The sequence below is a fragment of the Serinus canaria genome, chromosome 1, assembly GCF_022539315.1.
Source record: "Serinus canaria isolate serCan28SL12 chromosome 1, serCan2020, whole genome shotgun sequence".
In the NCBI taxonomy this organism is placed as follows: Eukaryota; Metazoa; Chordata; class Aves; order Passeriformes; family Fringillidae; genus Serinus; species Serinus canaria.
Genome location: NC_066313.1, coordinates 29877136 through 29903843, shown reverse-complemented (window position 1 = coordinate 29903843; position 26708 = coordinate 29877136). Strand labels below are relative to the sequence as shown.

Below are 26708 nucleotides of genomic sequence, written 5' to 3'. Positions count from 1 at the left end.
ACCTTTTCTTTCTCTGCTTCCACTGAGCACTGTTAATAGACAGTCTAATGGGCAGGACTCGGGTTTTTAATGATGGGCAGAAAAATCCAGGATGGCTTTTTGAGCTGTTTGCATTTTTCCTGGAGTGCTGGTGTTGCAGAACACATCAAGAGAGTGGCTGGGCAAGGTGCAATCCTCCCATTGCTTATACAGATTTTTGCTTCTTGCATTTTACCCTCTAATATCTTAAGAATGGCATCACCTTCAGGAATTCTTCAGATGCTCCCAGTGTGTGGGCAGGGTATGGCCATGCCCCTAAATGAAAAAAAAACAAGAACAAGAAAACAAACAAACAAAAAAACACATGGAAAACTGTTGCAGCTAGGCTTGTTTTGAGAGAAAATGCTGCAGAGATGAAAAAGGGAGGCTTACTTCCAGCAAGGAAAAAAGCCAAGCAAGTTTCATTTTCTACCCCAACGAGCATGTTTTCTGGAGCTGGACTGATTCTTGACTTCTGGGCTGCTTTGTGGCTGCTTCAGGGACACAATATTGTGTCCATGGGGGTTAATGACTTCTTCTGTCTCCTTTCTGGATTTTTGCAGGGCTGGGCATGACGGGCTCACCTGAAGCTGTGTGAGAAATGTGGAGCTCTAGTGCATCCACCTGTCCTCGTCTTCACCCCTTACCCCTGCACCGCAGCTCCCACCTCCCTTTCCTTTTAACTCATCAGCTAAAACACCCCCCACAGAGCAAAAATAACATTAATCTTATATAGAGGAGAGAAAAACAGAGTCAAACTCCTGCAGTTAGGTCGTGTGCATGAGTGCAAATGCACCCATGAGGAGGGAGGCTCTGAGAGGAGAAATTTGGGGGTGCTCTTTTTTTCCCCAAGCCTTGCCTTGCTGAGCAATGGTAGAGCAGACCCATAACAGTGTTGCTGTTTTATTGACTCCCCAACAAACTGGGAGGTGTAATGTTTCTTCCCCCAAGGTATGGTGAGATCAAAATAAATTACTTCTGTAAAGAGCCGGGAATGGCAGTTCTTCTGTAATACAAAGTGCAAATATTTGGACCTCTCATGCTCTGCCTTGAATAGAAATGGTCCTAAATCATGCATAAGTAAAATGGGTTCACATTTTCTCCTAGTGGAAGTTTTTCTCTGCTCTCCTGGAACATTAAAGACCTCCACTCCCACTGTCTATAAAAAGGGCTATAAAATTTGAAGCGGGCTGTTAAGAAGCCCTGACAGGGATTAGACCAGGATTCATTCTTTCTCCTCCATCCCTGCTAAGTGAGGCGTGCACTCATGTTTGCTCAGGCAAGGAGAGGTTCCCACATACTGCTTGCAGTGGATGATAAGAGGATGAGGAAGAATTTGTTCAGGACCTAAAAGTAAGTTTTTCCTGGGCTAGTGGAAGTCAGTGGTTCATCAGCTTCTGGACTTTTTTGATGACATGTTGGACTGCAGTGCTTGGGTGAGACGGCTCTAGTGTGATTTCCAAGGGAAAACTGGGTTAGGAGGTGCCAAAATCATTAGTCATCATCTTCATAAATAGTAATAACAAATTATAATAACCAGTAATAATATCCAGTGCAATCCTCCAAAACAGGATGCCAGAGCTTCATGTCACAGAGTAAGAGAGCTGGTTTGATCCTGGGCCATCATGAGCCTGCCTCTGGGGGGGGGAAAAAAAACGTTTTTCTCCTATAAATGTGTCGCTTCCTTCTATAGCTCTTCATTTTCAACAGCTTGAACCCTGTCCTGCAGCACTGGCCTCCACAGACTGCTTGTACCTCCAGACAGACTTGCTAAGGATGCCCCTGGCATCTGCCAGAATCACATGTGCCACCCACAGACAGAAAGCAGCTAATTCTACACATCCCCATTGCCTTGGGTTTGCCACCTTATATACTTACCCTGACAAAGGCAAAAATACCCACCTTGAGAGGACTTAGTGGTTTTTACAGTTACACTACATCATCTTTGCCCTTTTCCTCTGTTCCAGCCTTTTCTTTATGCCATTTAATCAGATGGGTTTGGCATCCCCTCAGCAGATTGGTTTTGTAATATCAGAAATGATGATCCATGAAGCAGAGCAGGATGAGGTTAGTTCCATGCAGCAAACAAGGCTCAGCCCAGCCTGTGCTGCCACCCTGGGACTGTCCTTCCTCCCTAGCTGTGGGTCACTGTCCCACTCCAGGACACTCAGGTGAGGGTGTCCCACGTGAGATGCTCAAGGGCACACATAAGCCACGTTTGTGAGCATCCACCTCCATCTGCTTTTATCTCAAAGCAGTGAGGCCCTTATAACAAAAATAAATAGGTGCACCCCAGGTGTCCCAGTCTGGCCAAGTGTTAGACTTCCAAGTATTGACATGAGTGCTGAGCTCCACCATCAAGTGGCAGATTTGCTCTTCAGGTGGTAGCTGCCATGTCCAGGACATGTTGATAAGGAACAGAGATGGGTTGCTGTCACCAGGAGGTATTTCCCAGGGCAGGGATGGGATCTGGGGCACAGCCTCATCTTGCAGAAGCAAACCTATGTTCTCCAGGGGGAAGCATTGCATTGTTTCTGTTTCAGTCTCTTTCCCTTCTGCCCCTTCATCCTTCAAAGAATTGATTACTGTTAAAATAAGTGAGCTATATAATGCTTTGAGGTCAGGTTCCTTTCCCTCTCTTCTCTCTCTCTCTCACTCTGTGATATTTTCCCCTGTTTCCCATGCTTCTTCAAAGCAAATGCTCTCTTACTTTGCCAATATTTTTGAGTTGTTTCACACAAATGCAAGCACAGCACTGATACTAATGAAGAAAGGCAGTTTATTTATTGTCATCTTTTCTCACTGTCTCTCCCATAACTTTTTATTGGTAATTCTCCCTATCCTGTGTCAAATGCTTAAATAATTGGGAGATTTCACTGTTCTCTATAGAGAAAACCTCAGGAAACTAGCATAGGCTAAGTATCATTTAGAAGAGTGAAATTGTATAACTGAAACCATGCTCTCAGCCCTCTGTGCAGCAGGTCCTTGTCTGTAAAGGGGGGATGCTCCTCCTTTCCCTTGGCCAGTCTGTCCTGACCAGTTTCCCAAAGCAAGTGGAAATGAGCATCAGAAACTGGAAAGGAAAAGCTCAAAAGCCCTATGTCACTGTTATCTCTCTGCTCTACAGCTCTTCTGCAGTCAGGGATTAAGCTGTGCCCTATCATCACTTTTAGGAAGCTCAACTGCCCCTGCTTGGCACCCAAAATTCAGGCAGTGAAAAGAATTGGGGTGCCTGTGTCCATGCACACAGCTCTCAGTTTTGAAGGAGAGGGAAAATTATCCAGACCAGATGCTGTGTCCAACCAACCTGCTCTAGAAAACCTTTAGTGATCTGCCAGTTCATCCTCAGATTGACAACAGCTTTTCCAAATGCCATCCAGCTTGGAGGCAATAGGGAAAGCTCTGCAAATAAACCTTCCTCGGGTGCCATGCTCATCCTCATGGCATCCCAGGGCCTCTTGGCAGCACTGTGGTGTGTTGACTCATCCACTGGACATGTTGTTTGTTCTCTTCCTGCCAGGAGAAGCATGTGGATAGCTTGTTTTGGTAGGGTTGTTTGTGTTGTTTTAATTATTTCTTGGTATTTGTGCATGAGGAGAGAGCTGGCAACAAAAGTGGGGGGGCAGGGAGATTCCCATGATGAAGGTTCCCCCTCTTTTTGCTAATAAATGATGGAACACCTCCAAAGGGTGAGGAAGACGATGGTGCATGAGCATGATCTGCTCTGTGCCATCCTGGGGATTATTTGTAGTAGATTTCTGCTACTCCCTTGATAAAGAAAGTCTCATTTGCCACAAGTTTTAACTGGCACAAAGTCAGCAGTGTGGTCCGAGGCACTTCGTGGCCAGAGCAGATCTGAGGAGCTCTTATCTGTGGAGCTCTTGGACCAGTCCTTGCCGGTTTGGTGTTGGGGATCATGGGAATTTTGTGCCACTCAGGGATACCATGCAAGCCTGGCACCTTTGCTGCAATCAGCAGGAGCACAGGAATTTATCCACAGCATCATGTGAAGATACAGGGAGTTGCAGTCCCAGCCTCTGCCTTCAGGCAGGGAAAGATGACGTTGTGGCTCTGGTGGAAAAGGACATTCAGAGCAGCAATTTCCAAAGGAGGCTGAGTTATTATTTTGTTCAGATAAGCCCAGGAACACTGTGTGAAGCTGTGTGCACATAGCAGTAGTCAAGTGCTCTGAGCAAGGGAATTCAGAACTGTCAACAAGGAGGGAATTACCGGTTTGAGGGATTGAAAACATTCATAAAAAATTCCTGGCTCCCAGCCTAGTCCATCCCATTGCTGGCTGTGCTCACAGTTGTGGATTTTTGCTTTGAGAATGGATTTCCAAGTTTTTATCCTCACTTTGCTGTAACACATGGACAAAAAGGTATATCTTAACCTAGACTAGTGAGTTCCAAGCCTTCAGCCAAAGGTCACTGACTTCATGGGGACTTCCAGGGCTGTGCTGGTTTGTCCCCACAGAGCTGCTGGCTTCTTGCAGGGACCACTGCAACAGCTGCAGAGCTGCAGCCTGAGCCCAGCAAGATGTACTTGTGTAAATCATGCTGCTGACATTGGATTTTAATTTGTGGGTGTCCAACACTGCCTTTTCCAGACCGTGAGAGTCCAATTCCCCAAACTCGGAGGAGAACTGGCCAGGAGACATGGGGTTAAGATGACACTTCCCACATGGCCCCACTACATAACTTTAACTCTGTCCCCCCTGGGAATGGCAGTAGGAACTGCACAGGATCTTATCCCTCCTTGGCTGCACTTGATACATTCCCTCAACATAAACTCAAGATATCAACATCAAGCCAAAGGATTAGAGCGTTACATCTTTGCTGTTAAATGATGGAGGGCCTGGGTTTATCCATGGCCCCAGGGTGGATGGCCATGAGGGACTGAGAACCATCATTCTTTTTGGCTTGTGGAGAGCTCGAGTTGAGTATCTTTGGTCATGATGCGGGTGGGACCACTACCTGGAGGCATCCAGATGGGATCCCATGGAGATTATTCTCTAAGAGCGCTGCAGGGATGTGGGACAGGAGTGTTTGTCCTCATTGCTTGGCAGCTGGGTGCTGCAGCATGGCAAGTTGAAGTGGCTCTGGGATCTCTGTCTTGTATTCATCCTCTGTGCCTTACCCTCATGGGGATCTGTCTGCATTTAACGTGATGTGGTGTTCTGATTTTTCCCTTGGCATGTGCTACTCTTCAAATACTATTTTTCTGCCGTGATTTCCTTTCTTGCCCCCTTTCCTGCCCTCCAGCAGGACCCGCTGTCAGCGTGTGACCTGGACACATGAGCTGTCCTTTATTCTGGTGCCAAAAAACCTCACAACATAAAAAATCCAGACCAATCTTGGCAGTCTTCTTCAACAGGATTTATCTTCCCAGCCGTTGCAATACCCTCCCAGCCCTGCAAAGCAATCCATCTCTCACCTACTATTATGGAGTTCATCTCACAGACCTAATGGAGTACGTGAGTCCTGAATTGGCTCCCACTAATGCTCTCAGTGGCCGGGTCGCTGTGGGAAGCAAGCTGGGAATTCATTTTGAAAATCGATGAGGATGCCAATAGAGCGGCTTTCCCCAGGGAAGTGACATGCTTTTACCAGGCATTGCCTCCTGCCCCCCTTCATCCCCCATTTTCATTTATGTGGTTGGAGTAACCGTGAAGTAATTAATCCTAATTTCAATGAGTGCATCTTTTGCACTGTGTTCTCCGGTTTCCCCAAATCAGACTGATTTTTGGGGAAAGATTAAGGTCTCCTGGCAGTGCAGAATGCCAGGCCTCCCTGAAGTGTTACCCTTGGAAGTTGCTGTGCCCTGGGGTGTTGCTGGGACTGTCTCCTCCGTGCAGCCCCATCTCTCCCCTCAGGCTGAGCTGGCACAAATAAATCAGTGTTATTTCTAACTCCTGGGTGCATTTTGCCTTGCCATGATATTTTGATGCAATGGCAAGTGCAGAGCCTGCAGGGATAGTGAGAGAGGACAGCTCAGAGCTATTGGAGGGACCTCAACGCCATGCAGTTCACAGTTGTCCCCAGAGGTGACCTTCCTGCTGGGATGGGAGCACAACACCAACCTGTCATCCCCACCATGCCCAAAGAGTCTTGGCTAAAGCACAGTGCCATGAGCAATTCTTGGTGCTGATTCGGGAGGTGGCAAGATGGGGCTCCTGAGGGGCACTTTGGGTGCAGCACCCCTGTTTTTGATGGCAGTGTGGGTTTGGGATCTCTCATCCTGGTTGATCTCAAAGCACTCGCTTTGGAATTTGCATAGCTCTCAAGACTCCTTTTCCGATGGGGATCATTCTGCACTGCTATGGGATAAATATTTAATAAGAATGAGGGTCAAGACACTGTTTTGTCCGGGGACACTGAGATGGCCATTTACTCCCATGAAGAGCCCCAGGGGATCTTTAATGCCCATGCAAAAAAGACAAGAATCAGAGTTTTAAGCTGTCATCCCCCACCATTAATGTCAATGTTAAATATTGATCCTTTCTGTGTTTAGCACAAACCAAACAACACAGTCAAGCCAGGCTCTTTGGCTTTTATTAATGTGCTTTTTGTGCACTGGGTGAAGTTTGCAGTAACACCAGGGAAAAAATGTAGCAGCTGTGAATGAGCACCAGACAGATTGATTTTGTATCTTGACATGATTCAGAAGTTGGTGAAAAATCACCCTGTGTGGATCTTCTCCTTGTCTGAGCCACTGCAGCCACTTTGTAGAGAACTAATTTCTCTGTAGCATAAAGGAGTCATATGCAAAATTTCTGGTAGGGTCTGGAATTTGAGGGGAGGAATGGAAAAAAAAGAGGTTGGTAATCTATAAAAAGTTGCTCATCCTTGTGTTGGAGCATGGGTGCTGAAGTCAAATTTGAAGAGCTGGTGACCATCATGTCAGGGAAAACCTGAGATCAATCCCACAATTAGTGGTGGCTAGAAAATGTGTGGATTTCCCCTTTTTGTTGGGGTTTGGGTTTTTTTCTGTGTTTTGTATCAGCACCAAATAAATGTAAATCACACTTACTATATGAAGTGTGACTTCTGCAAACCACAGTGAGTGGTTTTCACATGTCAGGAGTGCATGAATGGTCTTCTGTGTGGTCTTCTGCAACCAGAGATGGATCAGCATTTCCAAAATATTCTTCAGCTTGTGGGTTTCCTGGGTGTTTTGGTTTTGCTTTGGCCTTTTTTGTTTTGGTTTTTTGTTGTTTTTTTTTTTTTTTTTTTTTTTTTTTTTTTTTGTTTGTTTGTTTTTGTTGGTTTTTTTGGGGGGTTTTTTGTTTTTGTTTTTTTGTTTTTTTATTTTATTTTATGGGGATTTACAGCTTGGCTGTAAAAATTCATCTGTGGTTTGAATTAATGAAGCACATTTATGAGAGGGCTGGAGTAGCTGGGTGATTATTCCTGACCTCTGGGATATTCTGGGATATTCTCCATTGAAATTAATTTAATATTTTAAAGTCTGTTTCTCCTTGAGCAGGGGGAGCGGGCACTAAGACTCACATCTTGGGTCTGCATCCCTTTAAATTCACAGAAAACAGCAGCAACTCTCTCGAGGTCACAAAATCAATACAGAATTAGGAAACATGAGAATATTTTTCATCTTTGCTGTCATTATGTCCATCTAGATTCCCACCCTGTTCCTCAGTTAACCCAAGTGTAAAGGGATAGCATGATGCCCTTACACAGAGGGATGGAGGTGACTTAAATCACATCTCACTGCGGTGTGAAAGCTCCTCTCTTTTAAATCAGGTTTTAACAACCCACTGAGCTCCCCACGAAATAGACTGACATCCTGCAGGCATACCAGCAAGCCACTAAGCATGTGGCAAAGTCTTATAAAATTAGGAAATGTGGGTTATGATAAAATATAATAAATATTTATTTCCATACATGGTACCTGTAGTTGCACGTGCTCTGAGTAGAGAAGCTGAGAGGATCCCTTGGAGCCATTAGCAAACCACACTGACCTCCATAATGCCAGAGCATTTACGTAAGGAAAACCCTGGGAACAGGGGGTGTGGGGTAGCTGCATCTGACCCTCACAGGTGTGTTTCTTCCCTGCACAGACACCCTGAGGAGCATTGCCTCCATGAACCACGGCCCGCGCTCCTCCCCGGCGGAGCTCAGCAGTGCCAGCCACCACCTGCTGCGAGAGCGCAAGTCCTCAGCGCCCTCCCACTCCAGCCAGCCCACCCTGTTCACCTTCGACTCACCTGCCAGCCACCTCCAGAGCACCCTGTCGGCCAGTGCCCCCCAGGACTACCTTTTCCTGCACCAGTGTATGAGCAGAAAGTCAGAAAATGCCAGGTATTGTGGCGCACCCACTCGGGGACAGCTGAGGGGAGGGCTGGGTGTGAGTGGCTCAACCCACCTCCATCCTTGGAGAAAGTCCTAAATGATGGTCTCATTTCATCGTGGTTGGGAGGAGGTCAGAGTGGTGACCTCACAAACTCCCAGCTTTCCTGGCTTTTCAGGTGGTGTTAAAAACTGACTGAAAGGCCAGACCCAGAGGGTGGTGGTCAGCGGTATCACTGGCCGGGGGCTATGTGCAAATCACAAAGAGGATGGGACTGCTGAGGAACGTGCCTTGAGCTGTTTTATTTTCCAGCATCAGTCTCATTACATGGTTATGACAGTGGGAAGATGCCATCAGCTCACATTGACCCCTAGCAGTACCCCAGGGGTCAATCTTGGGTCCAGTTCAAAGGGGCATGAAATTGCTGAGGGGTCTGGAGCATCCTTCTTAAATGGAAAGGCTGAGAGAGCTGGAGCTGTTCAGCTGGCACATGAAAAGTCTCCGGGCTATCTCCCTGGCAGGGATGGTGCAAAGGGGATACAGCCAGGCTCTTCTCAGTGATGCCCAGTGCCAGGGACCCGAGGCCATGGGCACAAACTTAAACAGAGGAGAGCCCATCTGAACATCAGGAAACATTTTTTCTTTGTGAGTGTGACTGACCACTAGCAGAGGTAGCCCAGAGAAGTTTAGGAGTCCCCATTCTTGAAGATATTGAGAAGCTGTCTGAGCACAGCCCTAGGTTGCCCTTCTTGAGCAAGGGTTTAGACCAGATGACTTCTACAGGTCCCTTCCAACCTTAACCACTTTGTGATCCTGCAGGCAGGGCCCTAATTCCGGCCCTTAACCAGAAAGAGGACAAACAAAGGGATGGGCAGGGTTTGCAGCACCCTGCCGTTCACCCCTTGTGGCAGCTCGTGGTGCACGGTGTGGGATTTCTGAGCCAGCGACAATCCCCGCCTCCAGACCCAGCCGGTTGCCTTAAATAGCGAGGAGTTTTTTTGCCGTGAAGAGTTTTGGCTCGCGGGAGCGGGCGAGGAGGGAGGGAGGGAGGGAGAGACAGTCGGAGCCCAGCTGGCGTGAAGCGAGTGCAGGGCTCAGGCTGCAGCCTCCACTGGGCTTTCCTGCTGCAGCTGACTTTCCCTACTCAGAAAACAACAATGGAAAAAGGCTCAGAAAAATTAACTTCAGATAGAGTTAATGGAACAGTGTTTAAAAAAAATGGTCCTCTCCCACTCCAGCTGTGAGGATACCTAAAAGCCACCGTCTGAGAACCTGAACGGGGCTGGGACCTGGAGGAGAAGGGAGCAAGCACCGATGCTTTGGAGAGCAGAAACAAACTGGCCAGTGGTAACTTCTGCAGCTGGGCCAGAAATAATGCTCTGATCAATGCCCAGAGCATGGGGTCAGGCTGCAGGACTGCTGGGAATCCCTCCCCTTTCTGCTCTGGAGCTCTTACTTTACTCATCCATAAAATGAGGGTAATAGTAGCTAATTGGCAAGCAATGCAGAATAATTAACCCATGAGATGTTTCAAGTCGTCGACCAAAAATACCCTGACAAAACACAAACCACTTCTTGGTGGGCTGAGGTCCAAAGGTGGCAGGGATTCATTTGTCTTATCAGAGCATCAGGTTTTCCCCTAAATAAGCCCTATTTCTGAGCGCCATCTCGTGCTGGCTCCGTGAAACAGAGTCCCTGTTGTCCCTGCAGAGCATCAGCCACACCAGAGCAGTGTAAACCAGCATCTCCCAGCTTTTCCCAAAGGACTGGCACTTTCCCAGTGATTTGCCACAACTGGAAACTCTCCCCATAACCATTTCACTTTTTCTCACCGCAGTGATTGACACAGGGCAGAGCTTTCTTCTGTGGGGGTGTTTTTACATGGGGCCAGCTAGCCCTTTCTGACTGGGAGAGTGTGATCCCCAAAAGCCTGGCCCATCTGAGGGATTAAGCAGGGATAAAACAGGAGGTGAAGTACCTTGAGGGGAATCAGCAGAGGAGCAGTGGCTAACCAGCAGCTGTTAGAGACCTGAGATCTCTGTGCTTGGCCCCTGTTCTGACGAGTCCCTAGGCATGACCACGTGTAAATTGAGGAATCGTTATCAAGGCATGGATCTAGTGACCACACTGCCCTGCTCACCCTGCACAACTCCAGGGCCTTTATAAATATGAAATTAGCCTTGAGGTTCATTCCTCCCCCTGTGCGCATCAGGGCTGCAAACCACAGATCCCAGTTGGGGGCTTCTATTACCTCCCCAGTGCATGTCCTGCAAAAGCATGGGATGATGACATGGCTGGAGACCTTGAAATAATCCCTAGCAGGAATTTTTTTAGGCCTTCACACATTTGCAAGGCAGAGGTGAGATGAAATCTCCCACCTGAACTGCGGATGGGTGGTCGAGGCGTGATGACAATGCTGGCAGATTGCCACTTTGCAGCTGTGCCCTGGGATGTTGTCAGCTGGTGTGAAAATTGCCCTTTTGGAGCAATTTATGGCTGGACAAAAGGCTCATTCTTGCCTATGGCCCTCTCATGGAGCTGGGTGCATGTACCTCTCACCTATGACAGAGGCATTTTGAGGGTGTTTCAGGATTAAGTGGCTTGTGGGCATGTTTGAAGGGGTCTGAGGTGTTCTCATTGCTCTGGGGCTCACAGTACAGGTCAGTAAGGTGACTGACAGAGGGAGCAGAGCTCTGTGCACCCAGAACCAGCTCTCCCCCCATTCCAGCCCCTTTCTCCTCTCCCTCTGCAGGAGTGCCAGCTTCTCCCAAGCCACCAGGTCTGCCTTCTTCATGCGGAGCGACACGGCGGTGCAGAAGCTCTCGCAGGGCAACGGGCACTGCATGAACGGCGTTGGTGGGCAGCTCCACGGCTTTTACAGCCTGCCAAAACCCAGCCGGCACAACTCGGAGTTCAGGGACAGTGCCTACGACCTCCCACGCTCCTTTGGCTCCTACACCCACCCCAAGTCGAGCCTCACCAGTTCCGAAACTGATAATGAGGAGGTCTACACCTACAAGACTCCCAACAACACCCTATGCAAGGAGTTTGGGGAGCTCTCCACGGACTCCTATGACATCCCTGCCACCCCACTCTCCATCTACCAGATCCCCAGGACATTTACACTGGACAAGAACCACAACGCTCTGGCTGTGGCCGCCAGCGACTCACCCGCTGCGCCACCCCCACGGCCCCCGAAGCCTGGCCAGACAGAGCCACGGTGGGGCAGCCCACCCCAGAGGCCCCAGCCTGGTGAAAATTTAGGTCTCACCCCCATGGCAGCCACCATTCCCCGGAGAAACACGCTGCCAGCAGTGGAGAACAGCAGACTGCACCGAGGTGAATTTGGAGGTGGGGACCTGGGGGTGGCTTTGTGCTTTCCAGCAGCCGTGGGCGGATCAGTCCCACTAGGTTGTGGTAGGGCTGGGGTACATGTGGCATCAGCCAGAACACGGAGAAACTCTGCTCAGCCAGGATCTGGCCCTGTTTTTTGTATTCAGCAGGCATGGAGAGGCATCGCAGAGTTCTGCCCACCAGAGCTGCTCAGCTGGCTCTTGGTTGTGTTGTACCTTAAACCAAAACCCCAAATCTGCTTGTTTATGCGGCCCTTTGCCAGATTTTTGTGATTTCATCCATTTTTTAGCTTACCTTTACTTCAACTCATAACTGGGTTTATCAGAACATACTTCAGCTTGGAAGTATGCCTTGGTTTTGCTCACAAAGGTGGGTGAGCAAAACCTTGGTTTTTGCATGTCTCCAAAACCCAACATCCCCAAGTGCAGCAGAGCCACGATTGCCATTGGCCATGGGTGGGCTGTAGGTGTACATGCCCTTTCCAAACCTCATGCCTAGGATGAGATAGTTGCAAAGTAACTTAGAAAAGGTGGCTGGAGAGAAAATGCACTGTAAATTATACACACAGCTCTCTGAAATGCTTCTCCCATCTCCTCCTACCTAAGTGTCCACACTTGGGCTGAGATCAGATTCATGCTCAGCAGTAAACAGACTGGTCTAAGAGCTTTGCACCCATCCTCCCCTTACTGGAGGCTGCCAGCCTTTACATTTACTGAGCAAGCCCTAAAAGAGCTTCCTCCTTAACCCAGTTTTATCACCATGATCTGCCTTATCTGACACCTTTACCCCTGTGATTTTGCAGCACTTCAGCAGAACAGGGCACGTGCAGTTGTGCTGGTGCATCAGAGAGATTCTAATTGGGAAGGAGCATAGCAGAGAGCCTGTGACAAGCTAAAGATCACATCTTCTCACCAGCATCTCAGTCAACTGCCCTACCAGTGCCTGGATTTTGTTTTCAGGGACCCCTTTTTGTTATCAGTTGTGGTGGGACACATGAATTTGTGGTTGTGTTGCAGCTTCTTCTTGTGAGACGTACGAGTACCCCCAGCACGGGGGCGGCAGCGCTGTGCAGTCAGTCGAGTCCATGAACGATGGCTACCACTCCTACCTGGTGAGTTGGCCTTGGTGTGGCCACCACACCACAGGCACCACTTGCACCTTATAGATTCAGAGGCAGGTTGGTTCCAAGTTGGCCCTCACAGCCAGTACTACAGAGCTAAGTCAAGACAGGGTCTGTTAATGGTTTCTGTTCAAACCATGGTGGTCTGCAGAGAACAGATGGAGTGGCAACCCACCTAACCATGGTGTGCAGAGCTTTGCTTCCACACAGTGGATCTGCCTGCAGCTTTGGCCCAAAAAAAACTGCCCAAGAGTTTGCCTTCTTCCTGAAAGCCTGGGATGCCGCTGAGCTAAATTTTGACATGTAGCCAGAACAGCCTCTTTTGTGCACTTTCTAAGATTTCCTGAGCTGGAAATGACATTAAAGCAACCTTTCATATTCCATTCTAGTCACGGACACAGCCTAGTGAAGAAAGACTTTCCAGGTTAAGCATGCTTCTCCAGCTCACTCTGATCATGAGAAGATGCTCAGGTCTGGATGATAAAGACCTTTCTGAAAACTCAGGATGTTGCAGTGTCTTGGTAACAAAGGAGGTAGAACCTCTCAGTGCAAACTGATGTCCAAGGAGGGGACAGGTCATTCCTTCCCTTTGTGCTTAGGTTTTGGAGTGAGTCTCCCCTCAGTTGTTGTTTGGTTATGATGAAATGAAGGGTTTGCAGTGGATGGGGTTGGGCAGTGCCTGATGCTCACAGCACGTCCTCCCCCAGCAGGCCAAGGCTGCGGTGGCCCGCTCCCACAGCACCGACTCCGAGGACAACTACGTCCCCATGAACCCCGGTTCCTCGCCCCTAATCCACGCCGAGAAAGCCAACGACAATGCCCAAAGTCTCTACATCCCCATGAGCCCTGGGCCACATCACTTTGACCTGGTGGGCTTGTCCTCAGCCACCCTTCCTGTGCACAAAGGAGGAGCCGTGGCTCAGTGCCACCGACGGCTGAGTGAAATCCAGCCCCCGCCTGTCAACCGCAACCTCAAACCCGACCGGAAAGGTAGGAACCTTTGGTTGTGCACAAATCTTCCCAGGAATCCTTCTGTTCTCTTAATACTTCAGACTACATCTGTGAAGTTGTGTCCAGTCCTAGGTGGGGTGTGCTTTGCTGCTGCCTGTACAGTCAGACCTCCAGATGTCCCCCATCCCCTTCCTCTTTCAGAAGCTCTGTAGTGCAAATGTAGCTTTCATGGTGCTTGAGCAATCCATCTCAAACCCTTCCAGGCCTTTAGAGGAGATGCATGTCACAGGCAGGATTTCAGCCCCTTGGCCTGCACCCCTCCCTGTGCTCCACCCCAAAATCTCAATGTTGTATTCAGATGACACAAGTTTTTCCTGCAGTTTCCTATTGGCTGTTTCCAGGCAGTTCTTCCTTCAGGGCTCTGCTGACATTCTCCAAATGTCTCCCTAATCCATTGTCTGGCAGGTGGCCAAGGAGATCCTGAGGAGGAGGGCTCCCATCTCTAGGTTGTCAACACCTAACCCCATGAACACTCCTTTCAAGGGCTGGGCTGGGAGCATAGAACTCTTCCACCTAATGAACAATCCATGATGAGAAGAGCTTTCACACTACCCTGCAGATGTCCTTTCCCATTCCCTATGGGAAAACACTCCTCCAGAGGCAGTTCAGGCCTGGCAGAGCCTGATCTTGTTGCCATCTAGTGCATTAGTTACCACAGATATCTAATGAGTGGTTTTGGGGTTTGGGCATTTTTAGCAGATCTCTATTCCCTAGAAGGCACATTCCCCTTTTGGGACTACCCATCCACTTTAGAGCTGTGGAGCAGAGGGAGAAATTCACTGTTTTCTCCCAGTTCTGGCATAAATGAGCACAGGGGTTTTGATTCAGAGTATTTGTCATCAGCAGGGAGGGCTGGGGAGCTGAATAGTAGAATGGGAAGTAATCAACCATCTGTTGGGGACACCCTCATGCTAGTCATGGATGCTGAATTGTAGGAACATGCTGCCTCTGAATAAAGGCTTTTCCCCTCCCCAGCAAAGCCATCACCGCTGGACCTGAGGAACAACACTGTCATTGATGAGCTTCCCTTCAAATCGCCAGTCACAAAATCCTGGTCCAGGCCAACGTGAGTAATAGCTGGGGGATGAATTCTTGCTTTGCTCCAACAGCAGCTCTCTGGTCTCATTCTTACTGACATCCACAAGCAGCCATGCTGTCACCTCTGCCGTGGATTAAACATTCCCCACATCACAGCTGGTGGCAGGAAGATAAATTCATTTAGGTTGGGATTTCACATGAAAGCCCAGCATGTGGCTAACAAGCTAATTAAGATCCCTTGAAGACATTTCCTGTTTCTGGGATCTGACAACTACTGGAGAGCTGTGGCTCTGATCTGGGACCTGTGGTCCGCCACGATTCATGATTCAGCTGAGCCAGACCAACTCAGCCACGCTGTGTGGGGGGCATGATTTCACATCCAAGCTATTCCCCCCAAAACCCCACTGTCATCTCAAAGCACAGGGTGACTCTCAGGGTCTGACCAAGCTGTATTTTGATTGCCTTGAAAGCAAAGCTTAGCCTGAAGGAAGTCTGCAGAATTAAACCAAGGCACTTCAGAGCCATGTCTGCCAGCCAAAAATAACAGGATTCGCACAATTTCAGCTCTGCTACTAATTCATGGTCTGATGTTGACCAGTAAAAGGCAGAAGCAAAGCTTGGCTGCTATGACTCCTCTAATAAATTGGATTGTGTGGAGACTGACTGCAGGGCATGAACGCTGTGTGCTGAAATCACTGCGCTGGGGAGCAGCAAGCAGGGTTTGATTGACAAGAGGTCTGACCCTGGAGAAGCTAATGGATTTTTCCCTATCAGCTAATCATATGACCCTGCTTTACTGAAAGGCAACAAATAGCTTTTTGAGGCACGTGCTTTAATGCCAGAAGCTGATTTCATTATTTTGTTCAGTATAATTAGATTTGGCCAATTGAAAGGAAGACAATTCCTCAGAGGATTTGTTTTCCGGCAAAAAATTTGGATAGGGCCTGTACAGTAAACAAATCCTGTTACTGTGGTGAGGCTGGAGGTGAGAGGCTTCACCAAGGCTGCCCCTCCGTCCTCCACAATTAAATGTTTCCTGTGAGATGAAGGAGTTAGCAGAATCTGATTTGTGTGGATGACAGCAGGAGAGTTATGGGTACATAGAAAGCAAGGTGTTACTAAAAAATAGAAAGAAAAAATTGAGGAGACCAAACCAATTCTAGAAGGAAAAAATTGAGGAGACCAAACCCAAGGATTTCCGACCCATGGAAAGGACAGGCTGGAGAACCTCAGTGCCACCAGCTCTTCCTCATGCCCAGACTGGATCACAGAGATGGTTGCAGGCATCAGGAGCTGCCCTCTCCCATCCTTTGACAAGCAGGATGTGCAGCCATCAGTTACACCTCACCCTTGTCCTTGCAGGCAGTCCTTCAACGCCGGCTCTCTGCAGTACTGTCGCCCTGTCTCCTCCCAGAGCATCACCAGCACTGACTCGGGAGAGAGCGAGGAGAACTACGTGGCCATGGTAAGGGCCCCACAGCGAAGACAGATGGCTCTGGCAGCACATGCAATCTCCCCAGCTCTGCAGATGCATTCCTAGCTCATGACATGGAAGTGCTCAGATAGCACAGTGTGGAGTGCATCCTTATGTGCATCCCTCAATGCACAAAACAGGGTGTTTCCTTCTGAAGGCAACGTCTCATTGGAGTTTTAAATGTGTATGAGAGCAGAAACACGTATCACCCACTTTGCCAGGAATTAAGAGGGGTTTAAAAATTTATATGGACTGTCAGGGTGTATTTTCCTAATTAAGGTTGATTTTTTTCCCCCTAATAGCTGCTGACATCATGTTTCTGTGGGAGCAGGGGCTATCAGAGCAGAAGCAGGGAGTGGCACTGCTTACAGGGAGGGGATTTTGTCTGTTTTGGTGAAGCTACTGACTTGAAGCATATTTTTGAGGCTATGTAACTAATGAGGTAGAGGAAATCTGTGCTCTGTGCAGCATGGTTGTGATTAGCAAAGATCCCAGAGCTGGCCTGGCCTTGCTGAGGTGTGGTTCTAGGGACATGCTAAAGCCCATGTCTGCTGTCAGGCATGTGAAGAAAATCAACACAAAGGCAGCAGAGCTGCTCTGATACATGAAATCAAGAGCATGAGCTTGAAATATTTGTTAGCACAATATACAGCATTTATAGTATCCCAGCAGTTCTTGCACATCCTTGTCCCAGAGGCAGGTGAGCAAATACCCAGGCTCTTTTAAAGGTGCCTCCAACATGTTTCATTTCTGGATTTGTGTTAATTTCCTTTTTTCTTTCTTCCTTCCCACTTTAATCCTCATTATCTCTCCTGTCTCTTCCCTGCATTAGCAAAACCCCATTTCTGCTTCTCCTGTTCCTAGTGGTACCAACAGCCCAGCGCCTAAAAAGAGTTCGGGGAGTGTGGATTACTTGGCTCTGGACTTCCAGCCAAGCTCACCAGGGCCACACAGGAAGGTATGGGGGATTTTATAAACTTCTGACTAAAAGCGATGCATTTTTAAGGTGTTCTATGCACATTGGCAGCAGCATGGTCCAAAGCCTGGACTGTGGTCTCAGGAATCTCTGATGCTCAGAGGGCTGGAGCACCTCTACTATGGAGGCAGGCTAGGACAGGTGGAATTGTTCAGTCTGGAGGAGAAAGGGCTCCAAGGAGACCTTAAACCATTTTCCAGTGCCTCAAGGGGCTACAAGAGAGGTGGAGAGGGACTTTTGACAAGGGCATACAGTGACACTACAAGGGGTCATGGCTTCAAACTGTCAGAGGGCAGGTTTAGATTAGATATTAGAAATAAATTTTTTACTGTGAGGGTAGTGAGGCACTTGAACAGACTGCCCGAAGAAGCTTTGGTTGCCACATCCCTGGAAGTCTTCAAGGCCAGGTTGGATGGGGCTTAGAGCAACCTGGTCTAGTGGAAGGTGTTTCTGCCCATGGCATGGTTGAAATGAGATGATCTTTAAGGTCCCTTCCAACCCAAACCATTCTGTGACCCACTGCAATATTTACTCTAGGTCAAACTCTCTCTTGCATGTCTGCAGCTTTGCTGGCAGTGCAAAGCAGAAGCATGGATGTGCAGTGTTCAGGGATGCTGATGAGACCACAAATTCAGCTGGAGACTATATATTGAAAAGCTGTCAGGAGGTACCCCAAGAAGTATAAGAATTGGTTTTTTCCTCCTTCAAAACAACAGCTCCTCCTAGACCAGACTTGGATTTTGCACCCAAAAGGTGAAGGATTAGGGTTTTATAAACCTTTGTGGCAACCATTTGTGAGTTGGCCTCACTCTCTCAAACACTACCTTGTTTCCTAGGCAAAGCATCCCACTGGTTAGGTCCTTTTATTATTTGACAGTTGTCCCTTGATGGTTTCTTCCTGCCCAGCAATATTTCTTCAAATATCACCCATTTAATTTATATCCCGTTCTGGAAAAGTGATTTTAGACCACTAAAAAGCATGATATGGCTCCAGTTACAAGCAGATGGAGGTCCTCTGAAATGCTTGTAAAGTCAGAAAAAACTTCAGAACTCCAGAAATTATGGTAAAAAGTATCTCCTTTTTCTCCTGGGAGACCCTGCAAACATATCTATTGTTTTGGGGATAAAAATGAGCTAGTGCCATAGGTGGGTAGAGTCAGCACAACTAAAAGGTATAGAGCTGGTATTTTTATCTGTGTCTCCAAGAGTTCTGGAGATTACAGGAAAATGAGCAAGATGCAAGGCTGAACTCAAAAAATCAGCAGTTAGAGAACACAATTACAAACAAACATTCATGTCCCAAAGTTTGTGAGAAGGTAGAGATCCACATGCTGTTTGTACCCTCCCATTGCACTGCAGTCTCATGACAGCAAGAGGCAGAGCAGATTGAAATCCTTCATCCAAGTGTCTTTGGGAGGTTAAAGGGAGGGTGATGAGCTGTGAAGTCTCCAAGAAAGTAGGAATGGTGCTGGTGGGCTTGTGGCAGCCGCTGTGCTGCTGCAGAAAGGAGCAAGAGGGAAGAGCAGGGAGCTGATGAGTGACCAGACGGTGCCCTGTTTCTCCTCCCCACAGCCCTCCACCTCGTCAGTCGCCTCAGATGAGAAGGTTGATTACGTGCAAGTGGACAAGGAGAAGACGCAGGCGCTGCAGAGCACCATGCAGGAGTGGACCGATGTGCGGCAGTCCTCGGAGCCTGCCAAGAGCATGAAGCAGTAGTGCCTGCGGCAGGCAGCGAAACAGGCCAATGTCCTCTTGGTTTTCCCCAGCTGTGGCCTCGCTGGGCTGCCAGACCCACTTGGGCTGGATTTCTAAGACTTGTCTGTGGAGGGGAGGGGGTGTCATTGGTTTCTTTTTTTTCTCTTAAAACAAAGCAAAACTTAATTTCAGGGGAAGACTTGGCGGATACTGTTTGCCAGTGATAAAGGCCAGCTATGTTTGGTGGCTAGGTTTGTGCTTTAGCTGCTGGATGCACTATCCAGGAACTTTGACTTAGCAATACCAGGTTTCACCCTACACATCTTTTCCTTACAGCTATTAAAGCCACCTTGTGTGTTCTAACACTGCATCATCTCTCCCCGTCTTCTTCCACATCGTACCCTAAACCACGCCATGCAGGTTTGCAGCATCTCCCATAGGATATCATTGCCCAGCTCTGATTATCCACTCCTTAGGGTTGTCCTCTTCTCTGCCTCCTCCCAGTCCCAAAACTGAGCAAGGACGATTGCTTTTGAAATCACTTTTGTTGTCCTGTTGTAAATAGTATGTTCAAAACCTCTGCTCTTGGCTGGACAGCCCCCAAGGTTTTGGTTGGGGTTGTTAGCCTTCAGGAGCTTGACACACCATCCCCACCATCCCATTGAGCTGACCTAGGAGCCCAGGACTTGCCCCATCCTATACACACATACATGCCAGCACATGCTCTCATGAGTTTGTTGGGGTGTCTTCTGTTCATCTTCTCCATTAACTCTCAAAGTGAACGGGCTGGAGGGATTGGTTTTGGAAGGGGCTGGAGGGATTGGCTTTGGAAGGTAGAATTTAAGCACTGACCCACTGCCTGTCTGAAACCAATTCCTGTGAATCTGACCCTAAAAACCAAAATTTGCCTTTTGTGGCACCAAAAGAAGCCCATAGAGTGAGAGTCCTACATCGTGGCCATTGTGAGAAGCTCTGTGTTTTAGTATGAGAGGGCAGGGAGGCTCTGGAGACCCTTTGTATGTGGGCTGGCATAAGGATGAGTGACAAGAAGGGAGTGGAAGGCTGCTGTGAGGACTGGGAGAAGGCAGGTGGTGTACTGCAGAGGTTGTTCCTGGGTGAAGGGGTTTGGTGGAATGTTTCTTGGAAGAAAGAAGAAGAGGAATTGAAATGTTGGTTGATGGTGAGATCATAGGCTTGAGAAGAGGTTGGTCAGGAGAGTCAGGGCAGGGCGTTTCAGTATGAGCTTTAACGTAGCATTGTGGTTGGTTTGTGGAGGGTGCAAAAGGCTGAACTGTTTTACCCTCACCTTCAGCAATGTTTCTTCAACACAGAAATGGGGCTTGCTGACATTAATGGCCCTAGGTTCTAATTATGGGTGGGAGTCTGCTGTTGTCCCTTGCCAGCATCCTTAACACGTCCAGGCTTTGGGATCGCTCGCCAGGCAGCTGCTGAGCACAGAGAGAAGAGAAGGAGGAGACAGTTTAATGCAGAGATAATAATTCATGATCTCATGAAAACAGGAAGAACTAATGATTGCCATGGAGCAGCCTGATTGCCAGACAGCGAGCGCTGACATGAATAAACAGGCTGACCGCAAACCAAGAGCCAAATGAAGGAAACATTAGAAAGATTAGGTAATAATATTTATTAAAGAGCTGGAGCTATTCTTTCTGCAAGCTGAACCCCTCTCAGCACCGTGGGCTCTCTGTTCCACCAACACCACCAAGTTGTATTGATTATTAATGCTTAAGCATTAACACATTTGTTTAATCTTGGTCTGAGCTTGGAAAGGGCCAGACGTGACCCACATGGGGATAGGATACCAGTCCCTTAAGGGCTGTGTGCTGCTGTGTGCTGGTAAAATAAGTCTTGAACTTTTGACACCGTTTTGTATTTTCTTCTCGTATGCCGTGCAAGGGAAGGATGTTAATGGAAAAGCTCTGACAACCCTGTTGAGACACTGAAGTGCTGGACTTTTATAGAAACAACAAAGCAAATACCCTAATGTTTATGCTAAAAATAATAATTACTAGAAGGGAAAAAAACCAAAACCTCAAAGGGGAAGATTTAGCAAAGTCTAAAGGTCAGGGGGTGTGTTACAGCCTGCAAGGGCCATTGCCTTCTGCTTGCCCACTTGCCTGGTGAGTTGACAAAATGAAGACTAGAACACAGTACTTCATATTTCCATTGCCCCTTTCATCTCTTCATCTCAGGGGAGGCTAAACATTGGGCCTGATCCAGAGCCCATTGAAGTGTGCATTCACCCATCTGGGATAGAGCTCCTCGTCCCCACCAAAAAGAATGTCACTCTACTGGGAAGCTGATTTTTTCCTATTTCTTCTCCAAAGCTGTTAGCTTCAGTGGCTTGAGAGAGAGCACAGCGAGTTTGAGTGCAGGTTGCTGAATGGATGCCCTGTGCTTCTGCACTGGGACTAGGTGCATCCAGTGCCCACTCCCACGTGTAATCCAAGGAGTCAATTAAGACTGGAAAAGCCTTTTGTGGCACTGGAGAAACTAGAACATTTTTTCCACGTTTCACAAATGTCTTTGTTCATGGGGCAACCACTGGCATGGGATAGCTCTTTTCCCAGGTTCAGACCCTGTGTTTTGATAATTTGCTGTCATAAGCATCCCTAGTAACTGGTCCATTGCATTTGGCAGACCAAGGACCAGAACGGCCCAAAAGCAGCTACTTAACAACTGCTGGCTGCTGGTCCCTCTCGGCTTTGCAGCAAAGTCTGTGTTTTCACTGAAACAGATGCATTCCTCTGCCTTTTCCTCTGCAAAGCACCAAGCAGACAGCCCCACCAAACTAAGCCAGAAGCCCACAGACTCTGTGCCACATAGACATGACTGAATCAACCCCTCCTGAAAGCATTAAGTAATCAATGGCTTCAGTGGATATAGTCACCCATGACGATTGCCAAGCTGATTACAGCAGTCCCTGGTGATTAATGTTTGTGCAGTATTTAGTCTTAAACCATATTGAAAGTCAGCTGCTTTAATTACACAGACTGCCAAGAACTTTGTCCTGAAGGCATTGAGTTTATCACATCCACTTTATACTTGGATTCTCAAGTATGACAGGCTCCTTTGTTAGAAATAGGTATTTAAGGAAACTGAGAACATTGCCAATTATTCATTTTAATTGAAATTAAACTGGCTTGAGCTTTTACGTCAGAGCCTGCTTTACAGCTCTATGGTTTGATTTAGAAAAAGGATGTGCTTGCATGTGTGTGTGCTCATGGAGAAAGGTTGTCTGTGGGGCAAGCATCATGACCTCAGTATTTAGTTTTATGAAGCACCAGGTCCATGGCTCAAAGCTTTCCCCAAGCTTGAAAATTACTAAGCAGGTAGTTTGAAAGGCAAAAGTCTCCAAGAGTGTGTATCCCTTGCTGTGAGTATGCAAATGCTGCTCATCATTCCTCTGTCTGGTGAGATGTGTGAGCTGCCTTGGAGCTGATTTGCTCTGAACTGGCATTTGAGTGTTCAGTGGGAAATACATTTCCAGCTCTAAATGGATGCCAGGCTTAGGCTTAGTCTCAAGTTGACAAAAGAGAATAAAGTGTGAGTGCAGAGTGTGCCAGGGCAAAGCTGGGAGTCTGGCAAATAGGGCCAAATGCAGAATCAGAACCAAAAGACAGAGAAGGCTGTTTGGCTTGTCTGGAAGCTAAGTGGGATGCATTTGAACTCTGGGCCACCAGCCATTGGCAAGGGTGAGATATGAGAGAACATGAGGTTGGGACAGGAGAAGGCAGGGGAGTTTGCCAGTAAGGTTTGGGTCTTGGTCCTCACAATGTGCTCCTTTGGCCCGTGTCTTGGGTCAGATGTGCAGAGATTTGTGGATTGTGGAATGCTCAGTAGAAGCCATGCACTGGTGGGATGGGAGCTTCCACCACTCTCGGGCACTTCACTCTCAAGGGGGTCATCCTTCCTGACAACGTGATGCCTGCGCTCTGGCATTCAGTAATGCTTGGGCCATTCATCCAGCTCTGAGCTGGGCAGGAGAAACCCTACAAGAAATGTGTGGGGACCAGGACATGCTGGGAGACACCTTGCTGAGGGGCTCCCATGAGCTGTTCATGGGGCAGCAGTGCTGCGGTTTCACAGGGTCATCCCTTGAGGTGCCATCTTCATCCTTGGAGTTTTTCAAGACCCATAGCTGACCCTGCTTGGAGCATCTCTTCCACACTGAGACCCTGTGCTGCTGGGGTTGAGTGGAGACTCCTCCATGTGAGGGAGGGGGCCCAAGGTGTTGCTTGGAGCCCTGTAACATCCAAAACAGGTACAGGGCCACTTCTCTGGCCATGAAGCCAAGCGGCAAGGCACACAGCTCAACCCCTAAGGCCATACTCCCCAGTGAGAAGACCTAATCCACGCTGGGCCATCCCTTGCACCTGGGACAGGGCTGGCTGGCCCAGAACAAGTCATCTAGGACATGGACAGGTAGTTCTAGCAACTGGGAGACAGCTTGAACCTGTAAATTTGTCAGGCTAGATCCAGACCTCTGAGCAAACCCATGCCACCTCCACACCATGGCATACCAGGAAGAGTTGGCTTGTTTTGGCTATCCAATGATCATGTCTCCTTGGGTGGGGAGTGGGGTACAGCCATGTCCAGGTCTTATGGAAGATATTAAAATAGTTCCCAGGTGCTGTCTGAACTTTCTGGCCCAGGAGGCAAGTAAAAGGATGGTTTTCTCAAGTTGTGCTTGCATTGCGTTGGTGTTTTCCCACCTGGGGATGTAAAAGTTCCATTCCATGTAAAAGCTGACACCCACAGTGAGTGTCCCATTGAAGGGATGCTGCCTAGGTGAGATGGATGCAGCAGAGCTGTGATTATGGAGAAGCCCAAGTTCTACAGGAAGGGGAAAGAGCAAAGCCTAACTCTGGCACCAGCCAGAGAACACACATGGTCGTCAAAGGGCCATCAAAAAAATCAGAGGGACCAGTCCAGCATCAAATCACAAGGGCCAATAAGCCAATTTAGGGTTTCTGATGAGTCTGAGTGCCTCTCTTCTCTGCTCAGCCTTCCCACATGTACACAATGATCTTGCAGCTGTTAATGAGGCTCTTGCAGGTCAAGATGTGCACTTTTTGATCACGACTCCTCCTTGGTCTGGAGCAGTTCATCCCTCTATCAGCCTGTCCTTGGTGTCTCATCATTGTAGTCACAATTTCATCTCCTTGTTCACAACTCCTAGTGTTGTACTGTTGATCAGGTTGCTGATTTAGTGTCTTCTCTTGAGAAAAGTTGATATGTAGCAAGGTGTCACAATACAGCTGTCCCCTTCCAGCCCACGGCCAGCTGGTCCTGGCACGTGGTGTTCAAGTTTTAACACCAGCCAGTAATATCTGAAACAGAAGCTGGGCCACATGGCTCCATCTCTTTAGCTAAAAAAGCTTCTCAACAGACTTGCTCCCAATCAGCAGGTTCTTAATTTTTGATGCAGCCCATTGCTAACATACAACGGGTTCATTTGTAGGCCAGTGGGTTGACCATATGGGAGAGGTTTTCCCCCAGACCAGGAGATAAGAAACCATCATTTTTATTGTCATTCTCTGGGTGACACCACACTGTATCTTCATGTGGGACGAGAGGGTTCATGTGAACTCTGTATCCTGCTTTTTCTCCGGCTTGTAAAATGAAGGTTTTTAGTACTTATTTCCCCACCTCACAGATGTGTCATGAGGTGTAATTAACTGACATCTAATAATGTAAAGAGTTGTTTCGAGTCTGCAGGCAATGGCTTGGCAGCATGTGGTGCTACCCTGTTGTCATGCCCAGCATCATCCATGGCACCGACACATCCCGCTCTGCAGAACTCATTAAAAACCCCTTCATCCCTAGCTACCAAGGTGAAAAAAAAACTTGGCAGGATTTTCTTCTGACTGAGGGGGGTGGGGGAAATGTCATTTGCACAGTTTTCAGCGTTCTGCTGCCCCATTTACCCTGGCAATACCATGGGTTTTTTGAGAGTAGTATGGACGTGGTGGTTGAGCCACACTGCAGAGAGGGGAAGGGAGCAGGACCCTGGGCTCCACGGGGAGCCTGTCGATGAATCCCGTAGCGCTAGGACCAAACCTTTAGAGTAGTTATATCCCACTCAGCCCAGCCCTTGGCAAAGTCGACAGGACTTTGCCATCATTGTGTGGGACCTTTGGGCATCATTGTGTGGGAACAGACCCAGTCAGATTAGGGTAGTTTTCTCCATTTGTTTCTTAACCTGCTGCGAGGAGGGGTTGGAGCCCTGGCTGTGAAGCTGTTGCATCAGCAGCCGATTCGCAGGGACGTTTTGTGTGTTTCAAAGCCTATGACTGTTCCTAAAGAGGAGTATTTTTAATTTTTTGATTTCCATTTGTAGAAGGAAGGACAAGAGTAATCTGTGGCAAACTGTACAGTATGTGTCTTCTTGTGGTGTCACTGTTTGAATGGTTATTAAGTTTTCAAATCACTGTGGACAGCTAATCACTTAAGTTATTAATTTATTCTTTGGGGGGTTGTTGTTTGGTTGGTTTTTTTAAAAGTAATTTGAAACAATTATTTATCCTGTAAATCGGTCTTGAGTGAAGCCTAGATAATACTTTTTTTGCTGTTAATAAACATGGTACATGCCTGACGTGAAGGTGATCTCATTTTTAAGTACTGTATATGCAACAGAAAAGCAACAGGAAAATAAAAGAATGATAATAAAAAGACATCTCTCCCTGGTGATTCCCAGCATGGATTCAGAGCTGGAAAAGAAAGGGGAAACTAATAAGCAGATCAAGTTTGATTATGTAGCACCTTTAAAGCTTTCAAAGCATCTTCTCACTTGCCAAGTGTCTCCTACAGCTTCAAGTGTCCTGTATGGGTAAGGAGGGCCTTTAGGATGTAGCTAGGGTTTTTCCTGATACCAGAACTCAAGCCATGTATTTTTAAGCTGCTAAACTGAATTTCATACCATATATCTGCTCTGCTCTATGCAGTGTGAGGACAAATGCTGCCCTCCTCACCCATCATCAGCTTAGCATCTGTGAGTCTCAGCTCAGGACACCAAATCACCTAGAGAACCTCAGCAAAAGGACAAATCTTTTTCTCCAAAGTTAAAAGTTCAACCCTCCCTTTAAGACTTTCTTTAAAAAAAAAAAAAGACAACTGGGAAAAGATACCTCCCTAGACACAGCTCGTGTAACAGCTCTTTTAGACAAGAGCAGCATCTTCTCACACCTGCAGCACATGTGGAATCCCAAACCAAGAGCTGAGGACTCCCCTGAGGGCTCTCCTTGAGCAGAGGCACGTGTGACAGACAAAACAAGCCATACAATATTGATGTACCATAGCAGATACTTTATCAATGTGGCATGCAAAAATGACTGGCATTACTAACACTAGTACCAATACAGCATATACTATACACTAGTACCAATATAGCATATACTACAATTGGTGTGGCACAGATAGTAATACACCATACTCTTACTATACTAGACTTCTGTAATGCCTTTAATGGGGCTCCTTATAACATTCTCAGCTCTTAACTGAAGAGTTTGATGGATGGATGGACCATGGGATGAATAAGGAATTGGCTGGATGGCCACATTGGAAGAGCTACAGTCAATGACTCAGTGTCCAAACCAGCAATGAGTAGTGTTCCTCAAAGGTCTGTACTGGGACCAACACTATTTAATATCTTCATCAGACATAGGAGTCTTGGCTGACTCCAAAAGGGAAGT

At 47.7% G+C, this 26708-nt stretch overlaps 1 protein-coding gene across 5 annotated transcripts in view; it reads left to right on the top strand.

The window, feature by feature from the left end:
• Positions 1 to 25612, top strand: part of GAB2 (GRB2 associated binding protein 2) — a 93516-nt gene extending 67904 nt beyond the window's left edge. Inside the window, exons 3-10 of one of the 5 annotated variants that reach the window (XR_007777095.1) lie at positions 8096 to 8336; positions 11078 to 11676; positions 12696 to 12790; positions 13507 to 13789; positions 14786 to 14876; positions 16211 to 16313; positions 17187 to 17280; positions 18871 to 19014. Coding sequence is in view for 4 of the 5 variants with exons in the window: in XM_050972177.1 (XP_050828134.1) it covers positions 8096 to 8336; positions 11078 to 11676; positions 12696 to 12790; positions 13507 to 13789; positions 14786 to 14876; positions 16211 to 16313; positions 17155 to 17280; positions 18871 to 19014 (1682 nt within the window). In the remaining variant the exon portion in view is untranslated. Of the gene's footprint in view, positions 1 to 8095; positions 8337 to 11077; positions 11677 to 12695; positions 12791 to 13506; positions 13790 to 14785; positions 14877 to 16210; positions 16314 to 17154; positions 17281 to 18870 lie in introns of all 5 variants that reach the window. The other 4 variants (XM_050972197.1, XM_050972191.1, XM_050972184.1 and 1 more) reach the window with 4 other exon arrangements.
• Positions 25613 to 26708: the final 1096 nt, after the last annotated feature.